Source organism: Maniola hyperantus, chromosome Z (assembly GCF_902806685.2).
Source record: "Maniola hyperantus chromosome Z, iAphHyp1.2, whole genome shotgun sequence".
In the NCBI taxonomy this organism is placed as follows: Eukaryota; Metazoa; Arthropoda; class Insecta; order Lepidoptera; family Nymphalidae; genus Maniola; species Maniola hyperantus.
This window is the reverse complement of record NC_048564.1, coordinates 7,091,950-7,114,549: the sequence shown is the minus strand read 5'-3', so window position 1 is coordinate 7,114,549 and position 22,600 is coordinate 7,091,950. Positions and strand designations below refer to the sequence as shown.

General features: G+C 36.8%; 1 protein-coding gene across 2 annotated transcripts in view; it reads right to left on the bottom strand.

The window, feature by feature from the left end:
• Positions 1–171: 171 nt before the first annotated feature.
• The window catches only part of LOC117995792 (multidrug resistance protein homolog 49-like), a 28,089-nt gene continuing 5,660 nt past the window's right edge, over positions 172–22,600 (bottom strand). For both annotated transcript variants that reach the window (XM_034983794.2, XM_069509021.1), the window contains 22 exons: positions 21,047–21,147; positions 20,412–20,583; positions 19,403–19,527; positions 18,474–18,669; positions 17,964–18,188; positions 17,509–17,695; positions 17,027–17,169; positions 16,537–16,745; positions 15,886–15,980; positions 14,866–15,042; positions 14,352–14,464; positions 13,351–13,491; positions 12,485–12,667; positions 11,883–12,086; positions 11,309–11,438; positions 10,999–11,194; positions 10,128–10,290; positions 8,711–8,905; positions 3,770–3,979; positions 2,783–2,929; positions 1,767–1,875; positions 172–1,098 (listed from right to left, as the gene is read on the bottom strand). In XM_034983794.2, the coding sequence (XP_034839685.1) occupies positions 1,010–1,098; positions 1,767–1,875; positions 2,783–2,929; positions 3,770–3,979; positions 8,711–8,905; positions 10,128–10,290; positions 10,999–11,194; positions 11,309–11,438; positions 11,883–12,086; positions 12,485–12,667; positions 13,351–13,491; positions 14,352–14,464; positions 14,866–15,042; positions 15,886–15,980; positions 16,537–16,745; positions 17,027–17,169; positions 17,509–17,695; positions 17,964–18,188; positions 18,474–18,669; positions 19,403–19,527; positions 20,412–20,583; positions 21,047–21,147 (3,510 nt within the window). In that variant the 3' untranslated portion in view covers positions 172–1,009. The remainder of the gene's footprint in view (positions 1,099–1,766; positions 1,876–2,782; positions 2,930–3,769; positions 3,980–8,710; positions 8,906–10,127; positions 10,291–10,998; positions 11,195–11,308; positions 11,439–11,882; positions 12,087–12,484; positions 12,668–13,350; positions 13,492–14,351; positions 14,465–14,865; positions 15,043–15,885; positions 15,981–16,536; positions 16,746–17,026; positions 17,170–17,508; positions 17,696–17,963; positions 18,189–18,473; positions 18,670–19,402; positions 19,528–20,411; positions 20,584–21,046; positions 21,148–22,600) is intronic.

Here is a 22,600-nt window from a genome sequence, read left to right as displayed (position 1 = left end):
GGGTATGAGCAATCTGAAATGAAGATGCAAATGTATTAAAATGGGATAATCTGCTAGGAAAGGATACAGGGTAATGCCAAAATGAAGAAGTCAGAAAGTGATATTGTTACTAGATTTTTGTCTATTTAGTACATAAATATAACATTGTAACTGTGAAAAAAAAGAAATAAATGATTTAAAAAACACTCTTTATTTCTTATTAAAATCTAGCTTATGTTAACTTAATTAGTCATTACCATTAGGTTTTAGATATTAATTTTTTATCAAAGGCAATTATTTTGATTAAGTATTAAAATGTCTTATTAAAAATGAGTGTGTTCTGACCTCTGCGTTACCGTTGTTCTTGATCCAAAAAAAAAGTGGAATACACAGACTTTTTCATTAAATTACAGTACAAAAATAAGACGCCGTAATAAGAATTAGAAGTACTCGTATGTAACGAGTACTTCTAATACATACTTTAAAAATATTTTTCTTTCCTGCGCGCAATTAATATGATTAGGTACTAATATACACAATACGAGTACTCACATCCCACAGATCTCAGATACGTACTCGTACCTTACTTAACAACAAGATTTAATGCTGCTTTTGCCTATACGAATAAATGCAACGCATACACTCGTAGTGTAAGCTAAAGCAGCTTTACTAATATAGTAGGTACCTATTACATAATGCACTGAGTTTTTGCGTATCAAAATAACCCCATACACTGCGTATCGTATCGTATTCCTAATTACTGAGTTTCGTGACCCCTTTTCATTGTTTTCATAATGGTAGGGAGTTTTCTTAGGATAATAACGTGGTGGGTTCCTAGATCTTTCCGCATCGAGTATTTCAATAGTATTCGACTTGGACGTAATCACGCGAAAAGGACTCTGCTCACAACACAGTCAGTTTATGATAAAATTCCGACTAAAGTTGAGTCCTTTTCGCGTAACAACATCCAATTTACTACGTTGCGTTTAAAGAAAGCACCAAGGAGCCTACACTCAATTTTTTCATATTCCTAAGCCATATTTTGTCCTTTACTCATCCGCCAATAGTAACCCTTCGCGCTGATTAGTTCAGTGTGCGTACCCTGCTCGACGATTTTACCTTAAAACAAATAACGATCATTATTAAACATGCAGTACATTTTTAATTTTGAAGAAAATCTGCCGTTTAAAGTTATCAGCTCTTTTCCAAGTCGATGTACAAATCTCATTCATTTATAATGCTTTTATTTTTTGCTAAACGATTTCGGTATGATGCTGTGTAGAAAACGATAGGGGTATGGTTTCTTCAATCTTAGACTGCATCATTACTTTCCTTATACCTTGTTTTATGGCTTGATGAATTATAATGAATACAATGGCGCCGATACTGTTGTTCTCCTCTAAACTAAATTTAGAGTATCTGCATCCTTTTCCTTTTAATATTGCTAAAAAAGGACAGCACATGAATTTTACATTTAAAGACTCTTTTTAGTGCACGCTTGTAGCGTTGTATTTAAAAAATAGGCTCGCGACTGGCAGCTAAAGTCACGCGGTTTGACATCTCTAAATAAATTTAAAACAGTAAAACTATGTCTGTCTTGTTCATATTACATTAGTAAGAAGAGGGTGCGAATAAAATTTGCGTGCGCTCAGAATCAGTACCAATGAGTAACTAGTTGTCGTATAGAAAGGGATTTATATAATAATGGAGCAACGAGGTTATAGGAACTTCAGCCCTTATTAAGGTTTTTGTCTATGATGTCAGTAATAAATAATTTAACTATTTACCTTTATCTAAAACACAAATTATATCTGCATCTTTAATAGTGGAAAGTCGATGGGCGATTGTTACACATGTCCGTCCCTTAGCCGCCTTGTCCAAAGCCTCCGATACAGCCTGGAACATTTATAAATTATTAGAAACAGTTTGTATGCCTATATACCTACCTATCTGTAAATAAGGAATAGGTATCTATTTATCTATACTTGTAATTAACGTGTAGCTGGACGATTTCTGTACATCTAAATACCTATATAAAAGGAAAAGGTGACTGACTGACTGACTAACTGACTGACTGACTGACGGATCTATCAACGCACAGCTCAAACTACTGGACGGATCGGGCTGAAATTTGGCATGCAGATAGCTATTATGACGTAGGCATCCGCTAAGAAAGGATTTTTGAAAATTCAACCCCTAAGGGGGTGAAATAGGGGTTTGAAAGTTGTGTAGTCCACGCGGACGAAGTCGCGAGCATAAGCTAGTTAAATATATTTTGAAAACTTTTGTCGGAGGAAACATTATTATCCATATAGACCTCAAAAGTTTTTCTTGGAATTTCTTTCTGTCTGTATGTCCGTCTGACTACTGAACGTATTTAAATGAAATTTGGTACAGTGGTAGCTGATACTCCGGGTTAACATATAGGTAGAGTAGTTTTATCCTGAAACAAATTAAGGATTCATCGGGATCAATTTTTTTATCGATTTTACTCTATTACTCCGTCCAATTTGAACCGATTTTCATAATTTTTATTTATTTATAAAAGTTATACTGTCAGGTTGGCACCATGTAAGTTTGGTGAAGATTTGGTGAACAGTTTCGGAAATAAAGGAGGAAGTCCTCAACGGGTAACAGCAAATCGATCCCGATCAGTATAATGGCTTAGTAAAAAGTAGACTCTTAACCAAAATACATAAACTATAGCATTCATTTTCATTTCGTCCCTATAAGTAGCAGGTTGGATTCCGGTAAAAAAAATTGGTACCTACGTGCCTAAATTTCATAAATTATCAGTCCTTACCCTTTCACTGTTGGCGTCCAGAGCAGAAGTTGCTTCGTCTAGAAGCAGCAGACGTGGGGACCTTATAAGCGCTCTCGCTATACAAACTCTTTGCTTCTGACCACCGGACAACTGAGCACCGTTTGCGCCTAAGTTCGTTTCATATCCCTAGAGAAAATGGCAAAGTTATTATATTTTTTTATATTTTTTTCTTGTACCGAAATTGTGGTTACATAGCAGTAATAAATTAAGTTACATTGGAAATGCTTATCTCTTAACAGAGATTTCTTCCAGCTTCCCATTCAGGGTTGTGAGTAAGACGTATTAAAAAGTGGATACCTAGTAGCTAATAAAATCTACTCTCGCCTGAGCTGATTTTGGAATAGCAGGTCGGCGGTGAAAGGCCTTGACCTTGTTTTCCTTCCTACTACAAAGTTTTGCCCATAATGACAGCGCTGGGCAGTCGAGTTGGTCATCGCAGGACTAGACTGATTGCAACGTTGTTGCCCAGCTATGGACAGGGCACATAGTTCGAAAAACCGACAGACGTCGGGGTACCAAGGTGCTACAATGGCGACCTCATACCGGAAAGCGCAAAATTGGAAGGCTTTCCACACTAGGTGGATAGGTGACATCAAATGAGTCGCAGGGAGCCGCTGGATTCAGTCGGCGTGAGACGTGGTAAGACCGTAGCGTGTTGGAAGTCCCTACATGTCAAGCAGTGGACGTCTATCGGTTGACGAATGATGATAATGAGCTGCCATGGAGGGGATTTGTCTGCGATGTTGTTGTAAGTATGTACTTTCCCACTTTTCCATATCACGAGAAAATTGACTGTGTGACGACACGGTCTCAACACACTCGACACTTTGTACCACCAAAAATATCGATAAACCCCCATTGTGCAGATCAAGGTCAGAATTCTTTTTAGCTGTTGGGAATACCCATTGATGTAGGATGCCCCTGTTTGATTTATGTTCTATGCGAATACCTATTGTAAGCGTTTACCTTTGGAAGAGAGACAATGAAGGTATGGATGTTGGCAGCTTTAGCAGCAGCGATGATCTCTTGGGTTGTGACCTTGCGATTGTTGTCACCATACGCTATGTTATCGGCGATGGTGCGGTCGAACAGCACCGGCTCTTGCTGGACCACGCCCAACTGACGTCGGAGTCGTGGAAGCGTAAGAGCTGAACGAGTGTCCCTGTTATCTAGCTCCTGAAACAAGTTTCCTATAAGTAAGCAATGAAGAGATCCGCAGGAGAACCAACGTTACTGTTAGCTCAAACTGTCAGTAACTTGAGTAGGTAGAGTAGATCAGGTACTAACTATGCTACTAACTATATCAATGTAGATGGTGCTAAGTAGTTTACTGAGAAAATGTAAATCTTTATGGTAGCTTACGACATATGTCGTAGATAATCGCTGGTATTCTCATGGAACGATGGACGGATAGAACTCGGATGACGGAACTCGGAAGTGCAGTGCATAATCGCCGCTCTCACTGCCCACTGATAAGAAATGCTGAGTACCAGGCGTTTAATGCGGAACATTGCATCCCCAGGCTGAAAGGTTTGATAATGATGATAAAGTATAGGTAGCTATACCTAGACTATATCTTCTTTTTCTCTATATATAAAAACTAGCTGATCCCCGCGGCTTCGCCCGCGTAGATTTAGGTTTTTAAAGATCCCGTATAGCCTATGTCACTCAGGAATAATGTAGCTTTCTACTGGTGAAAGAATTTTTAAAATCGGTTCAGTAGTTCTAAAGATTACCCCCTACAAACAAACTTAACGACATTACCTCTTTATATAATACTAGCTGACCCGCCCCGGCTTCGCTCGGGTGGAATTTAGAAAATCGAGGTGGGGGTTGAATTTCCGAAAATCCTGAAATACATAGGTATTTCTTCATTTGTTGCCGAATTACTCATAGATCTAAACTCCCCTCCCGCACGCGCACCCCCGCCTTGGTGACGCCCACTTCGCAACGGGCCGTGCAGCAGAAATCGTAATATTTTAATTTCGCCATAACTTCAAAACCAAACGTCCAATTTTAATCATTCAAAGACCAAATATTATCTCCATAAACTGTTCTTAGTGATGAAATCATTTATTTTGATAAGGATTAATAGCATGAGTAAAATAAACGCGTTTAAATGTAGTCCAAAAAAAATTCAAGATTTTTAAATAAAAAAATGGTTGCTGTGCCTCACTCGACATAGATGGGTATAGTGTGTCGCGGACTTTTTTGTAGATATTTATAAGATCTACAATTAATTAGAACATTTTATGGTTCTATCTTTTATAGTTTAGGCAGCGTACGCAAAATAAGTAACTTTTCTGGTTGATTTTTTACACCTTGTGTCCGAAAAACCCAAATATCTTACGGAACCCTATTTTTTTCCAAAATAAAATATAGCCTATGTTACTCGTGGATAATGTAGCTTTCGAATGGTGAAAGAATTTTTAAAATCGGTCCAGTAGTTTTTGAGCCTATTCAGTACAATCAAACAAACAAACAAACAAACAAACAAACAAACAAACAAACAAACAAACAAACAAACAAAGTTTTCCTCTTTATAATATTAGTGTAGACAACGGGCCGTGCAGCAGAAATCGTAATATTTTAATTTCGCCATAATTTCATAACCAAACGTCCAATTTTAATCATTCAAAGACCAAATATTATCTCCATAAACTGTTCTTAGTGATGAAATCATTTATTTTGATAAGGATTAATAGCATGAGTAAAATAAACGCGTTTAAATGTAGTCCAAAAAAATTTCAAGATTTTTAAATAAAAAAATGGTTGCTGTGCCTCACTCGACATAGATGGGTATAGTGTGTCGCGGACTTTTTTGTAGATATTTATAAGATCTACAATTAATTAGAACATTTTATGGTTCTATCTTTTATAGTTTAGGCAGCGTACGCAAAATAAGTAACTTTTCTGGTTGATTTTTTACACCTTGTGTCCGAAAAACCCAAATATCTTACGGAACCCTATTTTTTTCCAAAATAAAATATAGCCTATGTTACTCGTGGATAATGTAGCTTTCGAATGGTGAAAGAATTTTTAAAATCGGTCCAGTAGTTTTTGAGCCTATTCAGTACAATCAAACAAACAAACAAACAAACAAACAAACAAACAAACAAACAAAGTTTTCCTCTTTATAATATTAGTGTAGACAACGGGCCGTGCAGCAGAAATCGTAATATTTTAATTTCGCCATAATTTCATAACCAAACGTCCAATTTTAATCATTCAAAGACCAAATATTATCTCCATAAACTGTTCTTAGTGATGAAATCATTTATTTTGATAAGGATTAATAGCATGAGTAAAATAAACGCGTTTAAATGTAGTCCAAAAAAAATTCAAGATTTTTAAATAAAAAAATGGTTGCTGTGCCTCACTCGACATAGATGGGTATAGTGTGTCGCGGACTTTTTTGTAGATATTTATAAGATCTACAATTAATTAGAACATTTTATGGTTCTATCTTTTATAGTTTAGGCAGCGTACGCAAAATAAGTAACTTTTCTGGTTGATTTTTTACACCTTGTGTCCGAAAAACCCAAATATCTTACGGAACCCTATTTTTTTCCAAAATAAAATATAGCCTATGTTACTCGTGGATAATGTAGCTTTCGAATGGTGAAAGAATTTTTAAAATCGGTCCAGTAGTTTTTGAGCCTATTCAGTACAAACAAACAAACAAACAAACAAACAAAGTTTTCCTCTTTATAATATTAGTGTAGATGAATCGCTAAGTGTGTTGTTGATCGCAAATCTCGAGAACAGCTGAACCGATTTCGCTAATTCTTTTTTATAATATTCCTTGAAGTACGAGGATGGTTCTTACGGAGAGAAAAATTTAAAAAATTCCTGAAAAATAATCGACTGTTAGGCGATACGAAGTTCGCCGGGGCAGCTAGTATTTAATACTTATGTAGCTGAAATTCTCACTACGTTAGAGGCTCGTTGATATCCGGCGTGAAACTTGTTGAGTAGCCTAATCAACACAACGAGTTTCACGCTGGATATCAAAACCAAACCACCTACTTACCTAGGCTTTGCTATTCGACAATATCCATTCAGCTAGAAACTTCTAGTTGAATGTCAATGCCGTTTTCAACATGGCCTGTGGATATGTAGAGATACCTAACACATTTCCATTTTCTAAATAATGGTTAGGTACCTACCTGACCTCACTTGTACAAAGCTGGGTGTGTCTATCATAGTTAGATTATCAATAAAGACTGAGTTGCTATTTTATTTATTTTATTGGATAAGTAGTACATAGGTACTCAGAAAAATAATTGCTATTTTAGTTTCTATTTTGCAGTCGTGTATATTCATGGAAAGTCGTAATTTAGGAGAGACTTAGCACGCCCTAGACTCTTTTTTGATCCTTATTTCCCTCTCCCTCAACCGTCTTTCTCTTTCGAATTCCTTCATCCTAATGACGTAATCACCATGTTCACATTCAAGATACGCGTGCCTTTCGTGATGACACTTGTAGAGGAAAGGGATATGCTTGTATCGACACACTTGATAGTTGAGTAGATGATGAGCGCAGTAGTCCCTATACTTAGGAGGTATTCGGGCAGATATGAGATCCTCTTCTTTAGCCACCATCTTGCGTTTTCCCCTCGTATATTTGAAACCAGCTTTATGATCAAATGTAGGAGAGTCGTCCATTTTTAAATTCAAATGGCGTGTCCAAAATGTGCCGTATATTTGCCCCATTGAGAATAGTATTGGGATAATTATTCTAATACAATATACCTACGTACAAGATTTTTATTTAATGAAAGACGAATAAAAATTAAAGTTGAAGCTAGTTATATAGTCCGATCAAATTGAGAACTCATGCGCCATTTTAGCTCTATGTATCAAGTGTCATGTCAAAAGGATTCCGTGGATTCACCTAAGATTCACCTTTATAATAAGGATTGAAATCGTACTTTTGACATGACAGTTGACACAAAAAGTTAAAATGGCGCATGAACTTAAAACATAAGTGTAATGAGCATATGAGTGTAATGTTGTCAGTCAATCTGTCAAATGACTTTAATCGATATGTCAAAGTACAACATAAATATAATTATTCTTTTCTCTTTAATCCACCTTAATCTGAGGTCCTTAATGGCTGGCTCATGGATGTAGGAAGTAATCTAGTAAATTCTTAGTTGTACTAGGTGCTACTGCTTCCAAATTCTTTAGGCTGGCTTGGCTGCCATGGTAAATAAATAAAACTTAAAATTTTGAGTAGACTATATTTTTAATTTAATTATTTATTTATCAGGCGAACAAACACATTCTATCATACATATATATCACACACTGGCTTTACTCACGTGTTAATCGACGTTAGCCCGACTAGTTTCTAACACATCAATGTTTCTAACTCATCCAGCCTACTGATTCGCTAATTCAGTGTTTGACACTAAATGATAGCCACCGAGTTCATTTGACATTTATTATTAATCCATTGTAGGTTTTCTACGAAAAATTATTTTGATATGACTTAATGAAGGAGCAGTGTAAAACAAACCAATGTCAAATGAGCTCGGTGGACATCATTCAGTGTTAGCCACTGAGTTAGTAAATCACCCCGCTGGGCTTTTTTTCACAGGGACTCAGTTCGCTCACGCGACGCGGTTGAGACTGCGCGCGGCGCACGCCGCTGCCCGTGAACACGTAAGTAAAGCTGGTGTGTGATATATGTAGGTACGAGTATAATGGAAATCACTCACGATAGTTTAAACGCTGAAATAAAACACATTCTACCCGGGAGCGTATCGGTAAGCACAGTGTGGGCTGGAGAATGGAGATAGTGACGGATAGTGATGACGTCCTCTACAATAGACTATGTTCAGTAGTGAAAGCAAGCAAGCTGATGAGTAAATAATGCAAAGTTAGATAAAAGATCCTCACAATACTGCCCGTGTCAGGATCATAGAACCGCTGCATCAGCTGCAGTATGGTAGACTTGCCGCAACCGGAAGATCCAACGAGTGCGACTGTCTTTCCAGCATCCACCTTCAGGTCTATGCCTTTCAGCACTCGCTGGTTTGGACGCGTTGGATAGCTGAACTCCACATCTTTAATGCCGAAATTGCCAGTGGCAGTCTGCGTCCAATCCAAAAAAAAATATTACTTGGTAGGTATATTGATTAATAGCTGATGCCCGCGTCTTCGAGTGGATTTGGGGTTTTAAAAACCCCGTGGGAACTCTTTGATTTACCGGGTTAAAAGTAGGCTGTCTTTCAAACTATGCTTGCAAAAATCAGTTCGATTCATTGCTCCGTTGCGACGTGATTGAAGAACAAACCATTTATAACATGGGTAGTGGTACCACCGTATTATAAGTAGGTACCGACTTTTATTGTCAATGTACCTTCTTCATTTGATTTTTTTTGAATGCTTTGGATATTTTCACAGATCGTACACTAAATGACTGAACCGATTGTGATAAAATACATAATGAACTTTTATTTAAAAACTTTAGTTAGGCATGGAAATATTAAATAGATAAGTACTAAAAAAAATTACACACAGAGGAAAACATGTGCTTCAGTTTTATATTACCAAAGATAAATTATACTGTATCTTTTGTTTACGTACTTAAGTACCCACTCTCACACTATAATTACATGTTCATCATAGATAAAGCATTGTAAACCTAACAATAATCTAAACATTGTAAACCTTAGGTAAGTATAATTATTTATTTCAATTCAATTATTTATCTGATTGTTATATTTTTGATATCAAAGTTTCAAGTAAATAGCGTCTTCATGTCTGTCTGTCTGAAACAATTATCCAAAATCAAGAAAAAATAAATAAAAAGTATTCGAATTCGCACCGAAATATAAATTTTTATATCTGGTTCAAATTAGGTAGTAGGTACCCACATTTTTACACTTTTTGATTATATCAATTGCTGAATTTGACATGCTATTAATAGGTATATAATAGCATTATAAATAAACTAGTGAACTGTGACATGACGGTGACTAAAGATACGAGATTTACCTACCACTATTGAAAACCCCTGAATTGTAGACCGCTGACCTATGTACTTGGTATGATTTTTTAAAGTGATAGTCATACATAATATATAAGTTAACCAGCTTACTCTCGCGACTTTGTCCTGGACTCCAATTTCGAACCCCTACTTTAACCCCTTTAGCGGTTGAATTTTCAAAAATCCTTTCTTAGCAGATGTCTACGTCATAGTAGCTGTGTATGTCAAATTTCAGCTTGGTCCGTTCAGTAGTTTGAGCTGTGCGTTGATATATTAGTCAGTCAGTCATTCAGTCTTTTATAAATATAGATTACATTTTCTTACCCAATCTTTTCTATCTCTGACCCCAGTTTCAGTTTTTACTTTCGGCTCCCGGTTGATGATAGCCAAAATCTTCGCTCCACAAGCTTTTGCAGAGTTGAAACTCGGAGCGTAAACTAGTGACTGTCCCAACATATACGCTCCATACATGATTGCTTCATTTACCCTACAAGAGTGGGGAAAAAAATCAATTACTATAATTGGGGGTTACAGTGTGATTATCAACATATTTTTAGGGTTACGTATTAAATTAAGGAACCCTTATAGTTTCGTCCAACAAACTGTTGCAGCTATACTCTGGAGTGATAGGCACCTCGGTGAATAAATAATAAATAATAAAATTTATTTATTTTAGGTTACCATACCCATAATTACAAGTCAAAATTAATAAAAATAAAATACTATTATAATATTAATAAAAATAAAATACTACTATAATAAAAATAAAATAATATATTAGTAGAATATGTATTTCAAAATCACAATGTTTCTTGAACAGTTTGATACGACTGTTTATAGGCGATATGCGTCCCAAAAGCGGTGTTGAGACACATTTCGGATGTTGCTTCTATGTCAACAAGTACTACGTATGAAAATCCATGTTTATCTGTCGGTCCGTCCAGTGCGTTTAAATTTTGTATAGTTACACTGCAAGTGCATGCCGGGCATTAGATATAGTAGCTTTTCCAACATGGAAGTTTTACGACACGAGTTTGAGTTAGCATTTCTTCTAGCGTAGCGAGAGATAAATGTGTGTGTGTGTGTGTGTGTGTGTGTGTGTGCAGCTCAGTGAAACTCAACATACAAAGGTAGATTGTAGGTAATTAGTTACTTCAAAAAGGGGCAATAGCTTAGCGACGTTAATAATTCTTACAGCATAACAACTTTGTATTCAACTCCTTCGTAAGCGACAAGCACCGCTCCATAGACAGTGGCACTGCAGTATGACAGAAATGGCACATATACACCCAAGCCCAGCACGAGACCCCTCCACCTCGTCTTCTTGGCAACAGCAGCGCATGAAACCACCAATGCTTCCTTGAACTTTGTGAGGAAGACCTCTTCAACGCCTGAAATGATTTGTATTGGAGAAGAGTTTATAAGTCTCTAAGCAAGATGGTTATTATTATTTGCAAATTACTTCTGATTTCGAGTAAATCTGTGTTAAATAGGAATACATTTACCTAAGCTTTGTACAGTTTTAATGCTGACGACGGCTTCGGTAGCAATTGATGTCGCGGACTCCATGGCACTTCGTTCATCGGATTGCGATTTTTGTGAAACTATTCCTTCTAGCCAGATACTTCCAACCATCTGTAAAAAAATTAATAGTATTTTACATTATCTTGTGCTGTTTGGGATGTTTTTAATACCACTAAATACTTACCTCCAAGTACTTTGATAGATGTTTTTTAATAGAGATCAAAGCGAGCAAACAAGCAGATGGGTCATTTGATGTTAAGTAATTACCGCCGCCCATGAACATTTGCAGCACCAGAAGAACCGCCGATGCATTGCCAGCCTTTCAGGAATAAAGGTGATAGGACATGCAAAGAGATGCTCTCTTTCGTCTCTGCGGTGCTCCAGGGTTTCCGACGAGCTGGTTAGTTTGGGATCGTCCAGAAGTTGCCTTTGGATCCGATCGAATGGAAGGAGTTGGTACTGAGGTGCTCCGATACCGACCAAGATGTGCATATGTTAGAAATTTTTTAACCATTTAAACTTAAAATGACGAAGAAGTTATATAGATTAACTTACCAAAGGTAGAAAGGCAGTGCCGACAAGAGTCAACTTCCAGTTGTAGCAAACGGCCATTATAAAGCCTACTACGACAGAGCTGGTGCCCTGCAGGATGAGACCAATCCTTAGACCGGTCGCTCCTTGTACTTCAGCTGCATCGCCACTAAGTCGAGCGCACAATGCTCCTACTGTGTTAGTATCTTTGTCGAAAAATCCGATTTCCTAAAAAAAAATTCGTTTCAATTTCGCGTCCCGCTCTTGATAATATGAAGACGTGGCCACTAGGCCATTACCAATCTGTTTCCAATTATTGTTCTAATTGGCTGAATTTATGGTACTATTGATGCATCTTTACGTTCCCGTCAATAGTGAGAGAGTATCAGGCAATCAGAGGAGATTACGACTACCATACTCTACTTTTCTACTATTGACTAAAATGCACTGTTGTAGCAAGATTACCACTAGTTTCATAATTTGCGATATTCGCAATATTGCACAATTTTAATACTGACTAAGCCTACTGCTGTTTGCTGAAAAAAAGCTACTGATTAGCTGTATTGGCAACCAAACAGTATTGTAACATACAAAAGGCAATACGAACTGCCTATTTTATTACTTACTTGTTTGAGTAAAGCAGAGAAATACTGTTGTCGAAGCCGTGTAGTCATCTTGAGGCCAGCGTTTGTGAATGTCGTGCTTTGAAGGAACATAGACAACCCGGCAACTGCTGCTACCACGAGGAACATGCCAGAATAGAAGTCCGCTTGGTATATGATGTCGCCACGACTTTCCAACACAAATATCTGAAATAAGATGCAGAATAAGCCATGATCCTTAAAGAAAAGTGCTTCAGAATAATATTATAATACTCAGTACATGATCAACCCATCGCCGGCTCAATACAGAGCACGGGTTTCCTCTCAGTATGAGAAGGGTTTGGCCATAGTTCACCACGCTGGCCTTTTGCGGATTGGCAGACTGTCCTTCTTATTAGTTTAAAATCAAATAACTGCCGACAGCTGTATAGCTCAAAAATATAGAAGATGGGACTTACCATTGACAATTATCATGGCTAACAGTAATACTTAAGCTTTGCATAGTTGGTGCCAGAGGTTTGAGTAACCATACCTTATTAATGTTTGCGATTTGATTTGATTTTATGATATGTAAAGATTATTGATTTTGATTTAAGATTTGTGATGTTGCGGGTCAACGTGATGGCCCAATTTTTTCTTCATCACGACCTCTCCTGATTCGAAGACATATTATGTCAGAAGTGAAGATTTGGAACACCCTTACAGTATCAGTTTTCCCCTCCAATTATAATATGGGTACCTTCAAGTCAAAAGTGAATAGGTATCTTTCTTCTCGGCAAGCGCGCTCCCATCTTAGGCTGCATCATCACTTGCCACCAGGTCTGATTGCAGCCAAGCGCTAGTTTATAAATTAAAAAAAAAGTAAGGTAGAATTAGTTTATAAAACATACCCCTGCTGTATATCCGAAGAGCAAGGCGAACACCGGGAAACAAGAACCTTGAATGAAGGCAGCGATAGAACCTACGACTATGAAAGGCCATTCAGGTGCATTCAGCTTCAAGAGTTGCCAATCACTAACTGGTTTCACATCCTGGGAACAAATATTTTATGCCAATTAAGTTATTTGCATTTTTATTTTCAATCTTTACCATTACTTTAACTATTATATTATTCTTCGACAACCCGCATTTGTGATTACTTTGTTGCAAATATTTTTTGGACGGTAGTATTTATTTCACTTACTGTTTGTAGAATAGGTAGGTAGGTATATGAAAACACATTGTAAAATATAGGACCTTTCACGCATGTAGGCTGGGGCGAGTTCGAGATCGACGCAGGCATCACAACCCCGAACTGGAATTCCCTCTTATGTAGTCAACATTCAGGACAAATTCGACGACTTTTGCGTCGGTATCACGACAAAAAACGGTGACAAAACCAATGATAAGAGATTTAATGTAGGTAGGAAACGTATCCATCATTAATTTTCAAGTTATAACGATATTCAAGGATTCATAAATTATATAATATTATACTAGCTTATACCTACTCGCGAGTACACAAATTTCAAACCCCTATTTCACCCCTTAGGGGATCAATTTTCAAAAATCCTTTCTTAGCGGATGCCTACGTCATAGTAGCTATATGAAAACACATTGTAGTTTGAGCTGTGCGTTGATAGATCAGTCAGTCAGTCAGTCATCTTTTCCTTTTACATATTTAGATAAACTTTATTAGTTAGTGGGTTTCCAGATAAATTTAGAGCCTCAATAGCTCAACTGGTAAAGGAGTGGACTGAAAACCGAAAGGTCAACGGTTCAAACCCTCGCCCGTTTCACTATTGTCGTACCTACTCCAAGCACAAGCCTGACGCTTAGTTGTAGAGGAAAGGGGAATGTATGCCATGTTGAATGACTAATATTTTTATTTAAAAAAAAATTTAGGACTTACCTCATCATCTTTTTCTTCTTCAGAATCATAGTCTGCGTTGTAAACGAAGTTTTGCAGTCCAGCAGACATCACCGATGTAATAGAACCTCTCGGTGTCATCCAATCGTGGGATTCTGAAATTATTAGGTATACTTTCCGTGTTTTGTCAAGTAGGGTAAGATATCATTGCCATTAGGATATTCGTCAATTATTATTAACAAATTGCATACTCTAAAGAATGTCATGTCGTCTCAATTTGTAATTAGTTAGTACCATCAATATATTATATTGAATTTGATTGGCATAATATTAATATTATTATATTGGCATAATTGTTTTTTTATATTCTTTAGCGTTTCTATAGTATAGTGGCGTGCACAGGGTTTGAAGCCAGGGTAGGCACTAGTTAAGTAAGAGCCTGTTTACTGGCAGGTCATTATGAAAAATATGCATCGAGCTATTCAACTGGGGTAAGCAGTGCATTTATGCCTCTATGACCTGCACGCCACTGAGTATCATATAGTATCCTACTCACCTCTTTTTACCGAATGATGCCTGACTAATCTTCTTGTAGATCTTCGTTTAACCTCTACTCTCGATATGACAGTCAGTTCACCACCTTCTGCATTATCATTTTCTTCTTCAGGTAAAGTTTCTATGACATCTGGTTCCTTATTTTCATGGCCAGTAGTCACAAGTTTATAATAGAAACCTGCAATTCGTTTATTATCATTTTTACAGTCTACAAAATTAAGTAAATTTGTTACGTCTGGTCGTCTGAAAGCGTTATTTAGTCTCAAGATGTAGGTACAGTACGCGGCCGAAAGTAATGTACATCGACCTTTAGAAGGAGATATTAAATTTGTAGAGCACTGTCTCTGTTGTTGAGACCGACAAAACGTCATATAGGTATGAGTGACTGAGACAACGCTCTACAAAGCCGAAATGTAATTCTAAAGGCCGATGTACATTACTTTCGGCCGCGTACTGTACCTATTTTATTCATGTACTAGCTTATGCTTGCGACTTCGTCCGCATGGACTACACAAATTTCAAACCCCTATTTTAGCCTCTTAGGGGTTTAATTTTCAAAAACCCTTTCTTAGTGGATGTCTATGTCATAATAGCTATTAGGTAGCTTGCCAAATTTCAGCCGGACCCATCCGGTAGTTTGAGCTGTGCGTTGATAGATCAGTCAGTCAGTCAGCTTTCCCTTTTATATATTTGGATTTATCAAAAGTGAGTGCCCCTTAAAACATCTTCCTCTAAAAACATTGACTGTCCGTGTGAATCTAGTAGGTACGTGTCTAGACGAATGGACAAATTCATAAGAAGCAGATCCAGATCCAGAACATATTGTAGGGCTTCTGGTAGAAATCTCTTCAAGGGATAAGTTGTCCTTTATGTTTATATTTTAGTTTTACGTCTCTGGTAGGTACCTAGTACTAAATAAATAAGTAAATAAAAAAGAAGTATAGAATAACAGTTTTTTAACATAGGTAGGTAAGTATAATATATTTTAGAACTATTTTGATACAGATATATTATTACTTACCTTTAGTCTTCATAAGTTCTTCATGCGTTCCTTGTTCTACTATCGTTCCTTGGTCCATACAAATAATACGGTCAGCATTTACGATTGTAGATAACCTTAAATATAAAAAGAAATATCAGTATCATTGACAGTGGTAATGATTAAAAGTTCACAACCAAAAGTTGTTATTAATATTATCATGAGTTTATATTCATGAGTTTTAGATATCTCCCGTTTTTGGTATCTATTCCAGCCGCGTGAATTTAGGCTTTTAAAAATCACGTGGGAACTCTTTGATTTTCCGGTATAAAAGGTAGCATATGTCCTTCCCCGGGATCCAAGCTATCTCTGTACCAAATTTCGTCAAAATCGGTGGAATGGATGGACCGGGAAAAGCTAGCAGATAGACAGACAGGCACACTTTCGCATTTATAATATTTTTATGGATTTAATATCCTTTCACCATGGACGGCATCGTAGAAAATTAAAGTCTGTTTCCTTTCTAGATCTGCTTCGTAACCTTGTTAGTAGGTATCCTTTACGTTCTCAACAGTTAACTTTTCTATACTTTCGTCCCTGTGACGTGAAATATGTCCGAAGTAACGCTTCTTTCCACTTCTTTCCTTTAGCGTTTCTTCTTCAGTAAGCATATTTTGATTATAATCAACTAACCTATGAGATACCATAAGTGTAGTGCGTCCCACACTAGCTCTGTCTAAAGCAGCTTGCACTTGTCGCTCTGAGTGTGGATCAAGAGCTGATGTGGCCTCGTCCAGCAAGAGAACAGCTGGCTCGCGCAGCAAGGAACGCGCAATAGCTATGCGCTGTTTTTGACCGCCAGAGAGGGAGGTACCTCGCTCACCAATCATTGTGTCGTAACCCTGTACAATTATGTATAATAGAAAAAATTAGACATTATTAGTGAAACTCCAGTACAGTATGTATTTAAGATTCTGAGATGAAAAATGTCAGTGTCTAAATTCGTCGGATGACACCGCTTTAACATCTTAGTACCGCGAGCCATAAAATAAAATTGAACTGAATTGAATTGAACATCTTAGTAACCTTTCGTCATGACTTGATAAAAAATGAGAAACGAGTTCACATCAAAATCCTACACATAATCAAATAGTTTCAAGATACTTAATACTAAAATACTTACATTTGGCAAATGTGTGATAAAATCATGCGCATACGCCATATCTGCAACCCTCTGCACGTCTTCCCGAGTAGCTTCAGGGCTCCCGATAGCAATATTTTCATGAATTGTCCCTCGGAACAGCACTGGCTCTTGGCCTACCACACCTGAAAGTCAATCACCAATTATTATGAAGTATCAAACTTTAGCCAAATTTATAAACCAGTCATGGTAAGAAATTTAAAAAACAGCGAAGGCATTTGTCCTGTCTAGAGGTGGAGCGAGATTGTCTTTTGGCGCGCTTTGGTTGACGTTTCAATAATATCAACATTTTCAAAATTAACATTTTTATACTTGATGTGTTCCCGCGCGCGTTGCTTTTCGTTTTGGTGCTTGTGTCTTATCAGTTACCACCCTTGTTACCTAAAGCGACCGCTTTGCTCCACTCGCTCTATTCCAGGGGCGACGCTGGTCAAAAAATAGTAAAATTATGTAATTTGGCTTACCCAACGATGATCTGAGCCAACCCAAATTTAAATTCTTGAGACTTCTGCCATCCAGTTTAACAGTGCCATGAAGAGGGTCATACAATCTTTGCAGTAATTGTAGTATAGTAGATTTTCCACAACCGGAGGACCCTACGAGTGCGACACATTCCCCGGCTTTTATGTGTATTGAAAAACCTTGAAGCACCTAAAATTTAGTCATAAAAAATAAAATTATGAGCTACCTACCTATCTATATATAACACAAAAATGTCTCTACCTATGACCGTTAAAGACATTGAAACCATTCAACCAATGTCCTCAAACCGGTTTCATTAGAAAGACGATAATGCGAAAATGGTTTTAGACCACGAAAACTGAGGTACATTCCTTTTTCAGTGTAGTAGCACACGTCGTGTATTCGCTAGTAGGTATATAATAGAACATATTGAATTCAAGAAATTTTGTCCATATACCTTAACATTCGGCCTCGACGGATAGCTAAAGTGTACGTCTTCTAATGCAATATCTCCTAAGACTCGTCTCGGTGAAACTCCAGTACGTTTGAGTGAGTCAATAGTGGGTTTTCTATCAAGCATTTTGAATATACTGGCGGCAGCACCGCGGGCTGAAGCGAATATTTCTGCGTGAGGGACGCAGAGGGTGATTGATTGGGTAGCCATGTAAACGCTAAATAAGATCTGAAAATGGTTATACATTAATATTTTGTTGCTTAAAATAAAGTACAATTTGGGACAAAAAAACAAGTATATCTACTTTGATGGATTAAGTTGTTAGTAGAGCAATTCAAACATTCGATACGAATACAAAAGTGCCATAAAGGATGTTTCGCTTAGCACAAAAAATTTGCTGTGGAATATTTTAACTGGCAAATAATATTTCTGTAAGGCTTTTTGCCTATCAGGGCTTAATTTTTAAAACATACATATTTAGAAATTACTTATTGTGTAAATAAAATTACTTACGCTGAATAAAATTCCTACAAGGTACTTTCTTTCATCCGTTGGCTTATCCCAGTCGGCGAGAACAAGTCTCGTACCGTATGTGAGACCAATTGCATTGAGCGAGTAAGTCAGAACCCAATTAAATCCCGTGCCTAGTCCAGTGTATAGACCACGTTTCTTGCCATAACGCTCCGCAGGCTCCAAGAGACGCCGATATCTGTTAAGAATGGCAAAATGTGTGAAAACTTTTTTCCTACATATTTTATCTAGACTGCACAGTTTAAGAGTTTAGTCTTTACTTCTGCAGCAATTATTCTCCTAACACAAAACTATCGCATCAATCAATCTAATCGCCGCAAAGCGGTTAAGTTAAGGAAGACATAGGTAATATAAAAGCATTTAAGAGTTTAAGTACCTAGTATAAAAGTTTCTAAAATTGCATTTCCTTCCAATTTAGTAATTCATCGATGACTAGTTACATTAAAAATGTCTTATTAGAGTTCTTCATCTCGGTTCTTCTACTAAAATGCACGTATGTAATATAATCGTACCTTTGAAACTATCTAAAATAAAGCACTATTATTTGTGTTTTAAATAAAGATTCTGATAGTTTGTTCTGTATTACAATCTAGTACTAGTATGTGTTTTTCTTTACTAATTTTGTGGTGTACAATAGAAGTATATTCAGACATTCATTCATATTGCCTACTAAAAAACCGGCCAAGTGCGAGACATGCTCGCGCACTGAGGGCTCCGTACTACAGTCGTATTTTTTCGACATTTTGCATGATAAGTCAAAAACTATGATGCATAAAAATAAATAAAAATCTGTTTTAGAATCACAGAATCACACAGAGAAATCAGACAGACAGACAGACCACAAAATGATCTTATAAGGGTCCCGTTTTTTCTAAAAACAAATATGAATAATATCGTCTAGATATTTTTACCTGTCGACTTCTTTACTTTCTCCGCCAAACGCAACTATAGTCCTAATAGATTTCAGAACTTCTTCAGCTTGTTTGCCTGCTTGACTGTAAGATTCTAGTTCACGAATAGAAGATTTAGTTTGATACTGAAAAAGAAAACGTTGACTATAATAAAATTTAACTATTTACGCGCAATTTTAACTTTTTGTGTCAAATTTCATGTCAAAAGTACGATTAGTCATTATTTTAAAGGTGAACCGTACTTTTGACACGATAGTTGACTTATAGCATCGACATAGGATAGGTTCATCACTGACTTATAGAGTTAAAATGGTGCGTGAGGATTCATTTTGTACGGACTATACATTATGATAGGACAATTAGAAGCATTGGTGTTCGCTTTGCTTCAATGTCATTTTAATGTTGTGAATTGTGAGTAGGTAATAAAAATATATTAACACAGTTTATTTGCACCAGTGATATTATATATAGGTAAAAAGGAAGTAGATATGTTATAATATCTAAAGTGAGCTAGGACTAGCTAGCTATGAAACTAGAACGTTTGGTTCACCCTTCTCATCTCTTGCGTATCTATCTACTGTCTTATTCATCACCGAGTACGAATGCACTATTCTTTGATTTGTACCTAAGTTTAAACACCGCAATGGTGGCTCAAGACTCTTGAAATGCATTATACTATCGTTCACATAAAATTGATCAAAATTATTGATATTAATTGATAAATTTGCTCAACAGAATTAGGTTTTGCGGTAAGGCCTGTTCTGTTGCATAAAACGTAAGATTGCTTATTTTCAGAATGTCTGATTCAATAATATAATATGAAGTGATGAATACGAACATCTGTTAGACCTAATATGAGAGCATCAACCTCTTTGCACTAAGTTCAAATATTAGGTGATGTTGTGTTAAAATTAACACATTAATCTGCAAAATTATCTTTTTATGGTTGAATTTTGATGTCTATGCATGTTATTGTTTTTCAATTAGGTGGCAAACTGATAGTGCTTACCTTCGACAAAATTACAGAAGCGGTAATAGAAAAGGGCACCACTGTGACGCAGGCCAGGGTTAGCTCCCAGCCCATGGGAAATGCCTGACATAAGCATATTATAGAAGTGCCAACGAGATTCGCCACAACACTTAACTTTTCGCCCATTCCTTCTTTTAGTTTCACCATGTTGCTGTAGCAAATACAAACTACTTAAAAAAAGAAAATATATTTGTACATACTTAATATATAACAAACAAGATGATGCCCGCGACTTCATTCGCGTGCATTGCTGTTTTTAAAATATCCCGTGGAAACTCTTTGATTTTCCGGGACAAAAGTACCCTGTTTCGTCCCTGGGATGCAAGCTATCTCTTATTATCATTAAACATAGTTTTTTATCGTGAGGAAACCTGCATGCCTGAGAGTTCTCCATAATGTTCTCAAAGATGTGTGAAGTCTGCCAATCCGCACTTTGCCAGCGTGGTAGACTGTGGCCAAACCCCTTCTCACTCTGAGAGGGGACCCGTGCTCTGTACCTAGTGAGCCCGGCGATGGGCTGATCATGATGATGATGATGATGAATAATTCAAATGAAAACTAAACTACGAATGTGTGAAAAGCGTCGTGTACCCCGCTAGGAAATAATTACTTACTCTGTCATTTTAGTAGCCAAATTGAATTCTGAATCTGTATCAAACCATGACATGTCTTGGCGTAGGACTGCTTCAAGGAATACTATTCGGATTCTGGTGATCTAGAAAAAACAAAAACATAGCATATGCCACTGTAAAGTTTTAATTGAAAGTTTTTTTTTTTAAATTATTTAGATAAGTACAAGTTAGTTCTTGACTGCAATCTCACCTGGTGGTAAGTGACGATGCAGTCTAAGATGGAAGCGGGCCTAAAATCACAGCGCTTACCTCTGCGCCAGGAAGGTTGTCAAATTGTCAATTGTATTGAGTACAAGCTGATCCTCTGTCAACAAGCTGTACCCATTTTCGTCAAAATCGGTTAAACGGATGGGCCGTGAAAAGCATCAAGTAGCATCTTAGACAGACGTACGTACTTTAGCATTTCTAATATTAGTATAGACGTATGGATTCAAACATCGACTAGTTTTATTTTCCACTAGCTGATGGCCGCGACTTCATCCGCATGGAATTAGATTTTTTTTTTAAATCCCGTGGGGACTCTTTGATTTTCCGGGATAAAAAGTAGCCTATTTAATTCTCCAGGTCTTTATCTATACCCATGCAAATAATCACGTCGATCCGTTGCACCGTTGCGACGTGATTGAAAGACAAACCAACAAACAAGCACATTTTCGCATTTATAATAAGGGTACTGATAAGTGTAGATAAACCAGTCATTTAAATCAATAGCGCTGAATTTAAAATATGTCATCGAGAGCATATTTTTCAGTATGATGTCCGTTCAAGGAACAATGCGAGGCAAGGTCATCAATTAAGACAAACAGTAGATAGAGCAATGCTGTCTCGATGTTTGTGATGCGGACATGTATCATATCATGTAATGTAGATAACACATATACTTCAATTATGAATTGATGATTTGTAGCTTTATTAGTTTCATGGCAAATAGCCAGCAACAACTGTAGGTACTGTAAGAGCGATTACGCACTACATTTCCGTCTTCCAAGTTCTATCTGTCATTAGTGAGAATACCAGCGATTATCTACGACATATTATGTATGTCATAAGCTCCCATACAAAACAAAAAGGAACGTATTTTCTCGGTCTCGGATCGGATGAGTGCGTTACCGCCGTAACTGTAGTTTCAACTCAAACGGATGAACGATGTGCAAACGCATAATTAACGAACATACAGACACACATGATAATATTATTAATATCATATTTTATAAATATGATATTAATAGTACTTAAGCAACATTAGTATGCAAAAAGGAACAGACAATAGGATAAAACACACAATATAATAGATGAGATATGCGACTATGATTGAAAAAAGTACCATAACGTTTTATATCTTAAGCTTTCTTAATAATTAAGTATATATGGCCTTGTCTATATCTGTTATCTGTACTTATGTATGGGAAGAGGATTGTCTATTTCATTGATACAATAATCTAATGATGTGCAAATCTGTTTTCAAAGATAAAGTTAATCCATTTATAAGTAGTTTTTTTTTGGCACAAGGTTCCATTAGGATGAACTTTTATGGCA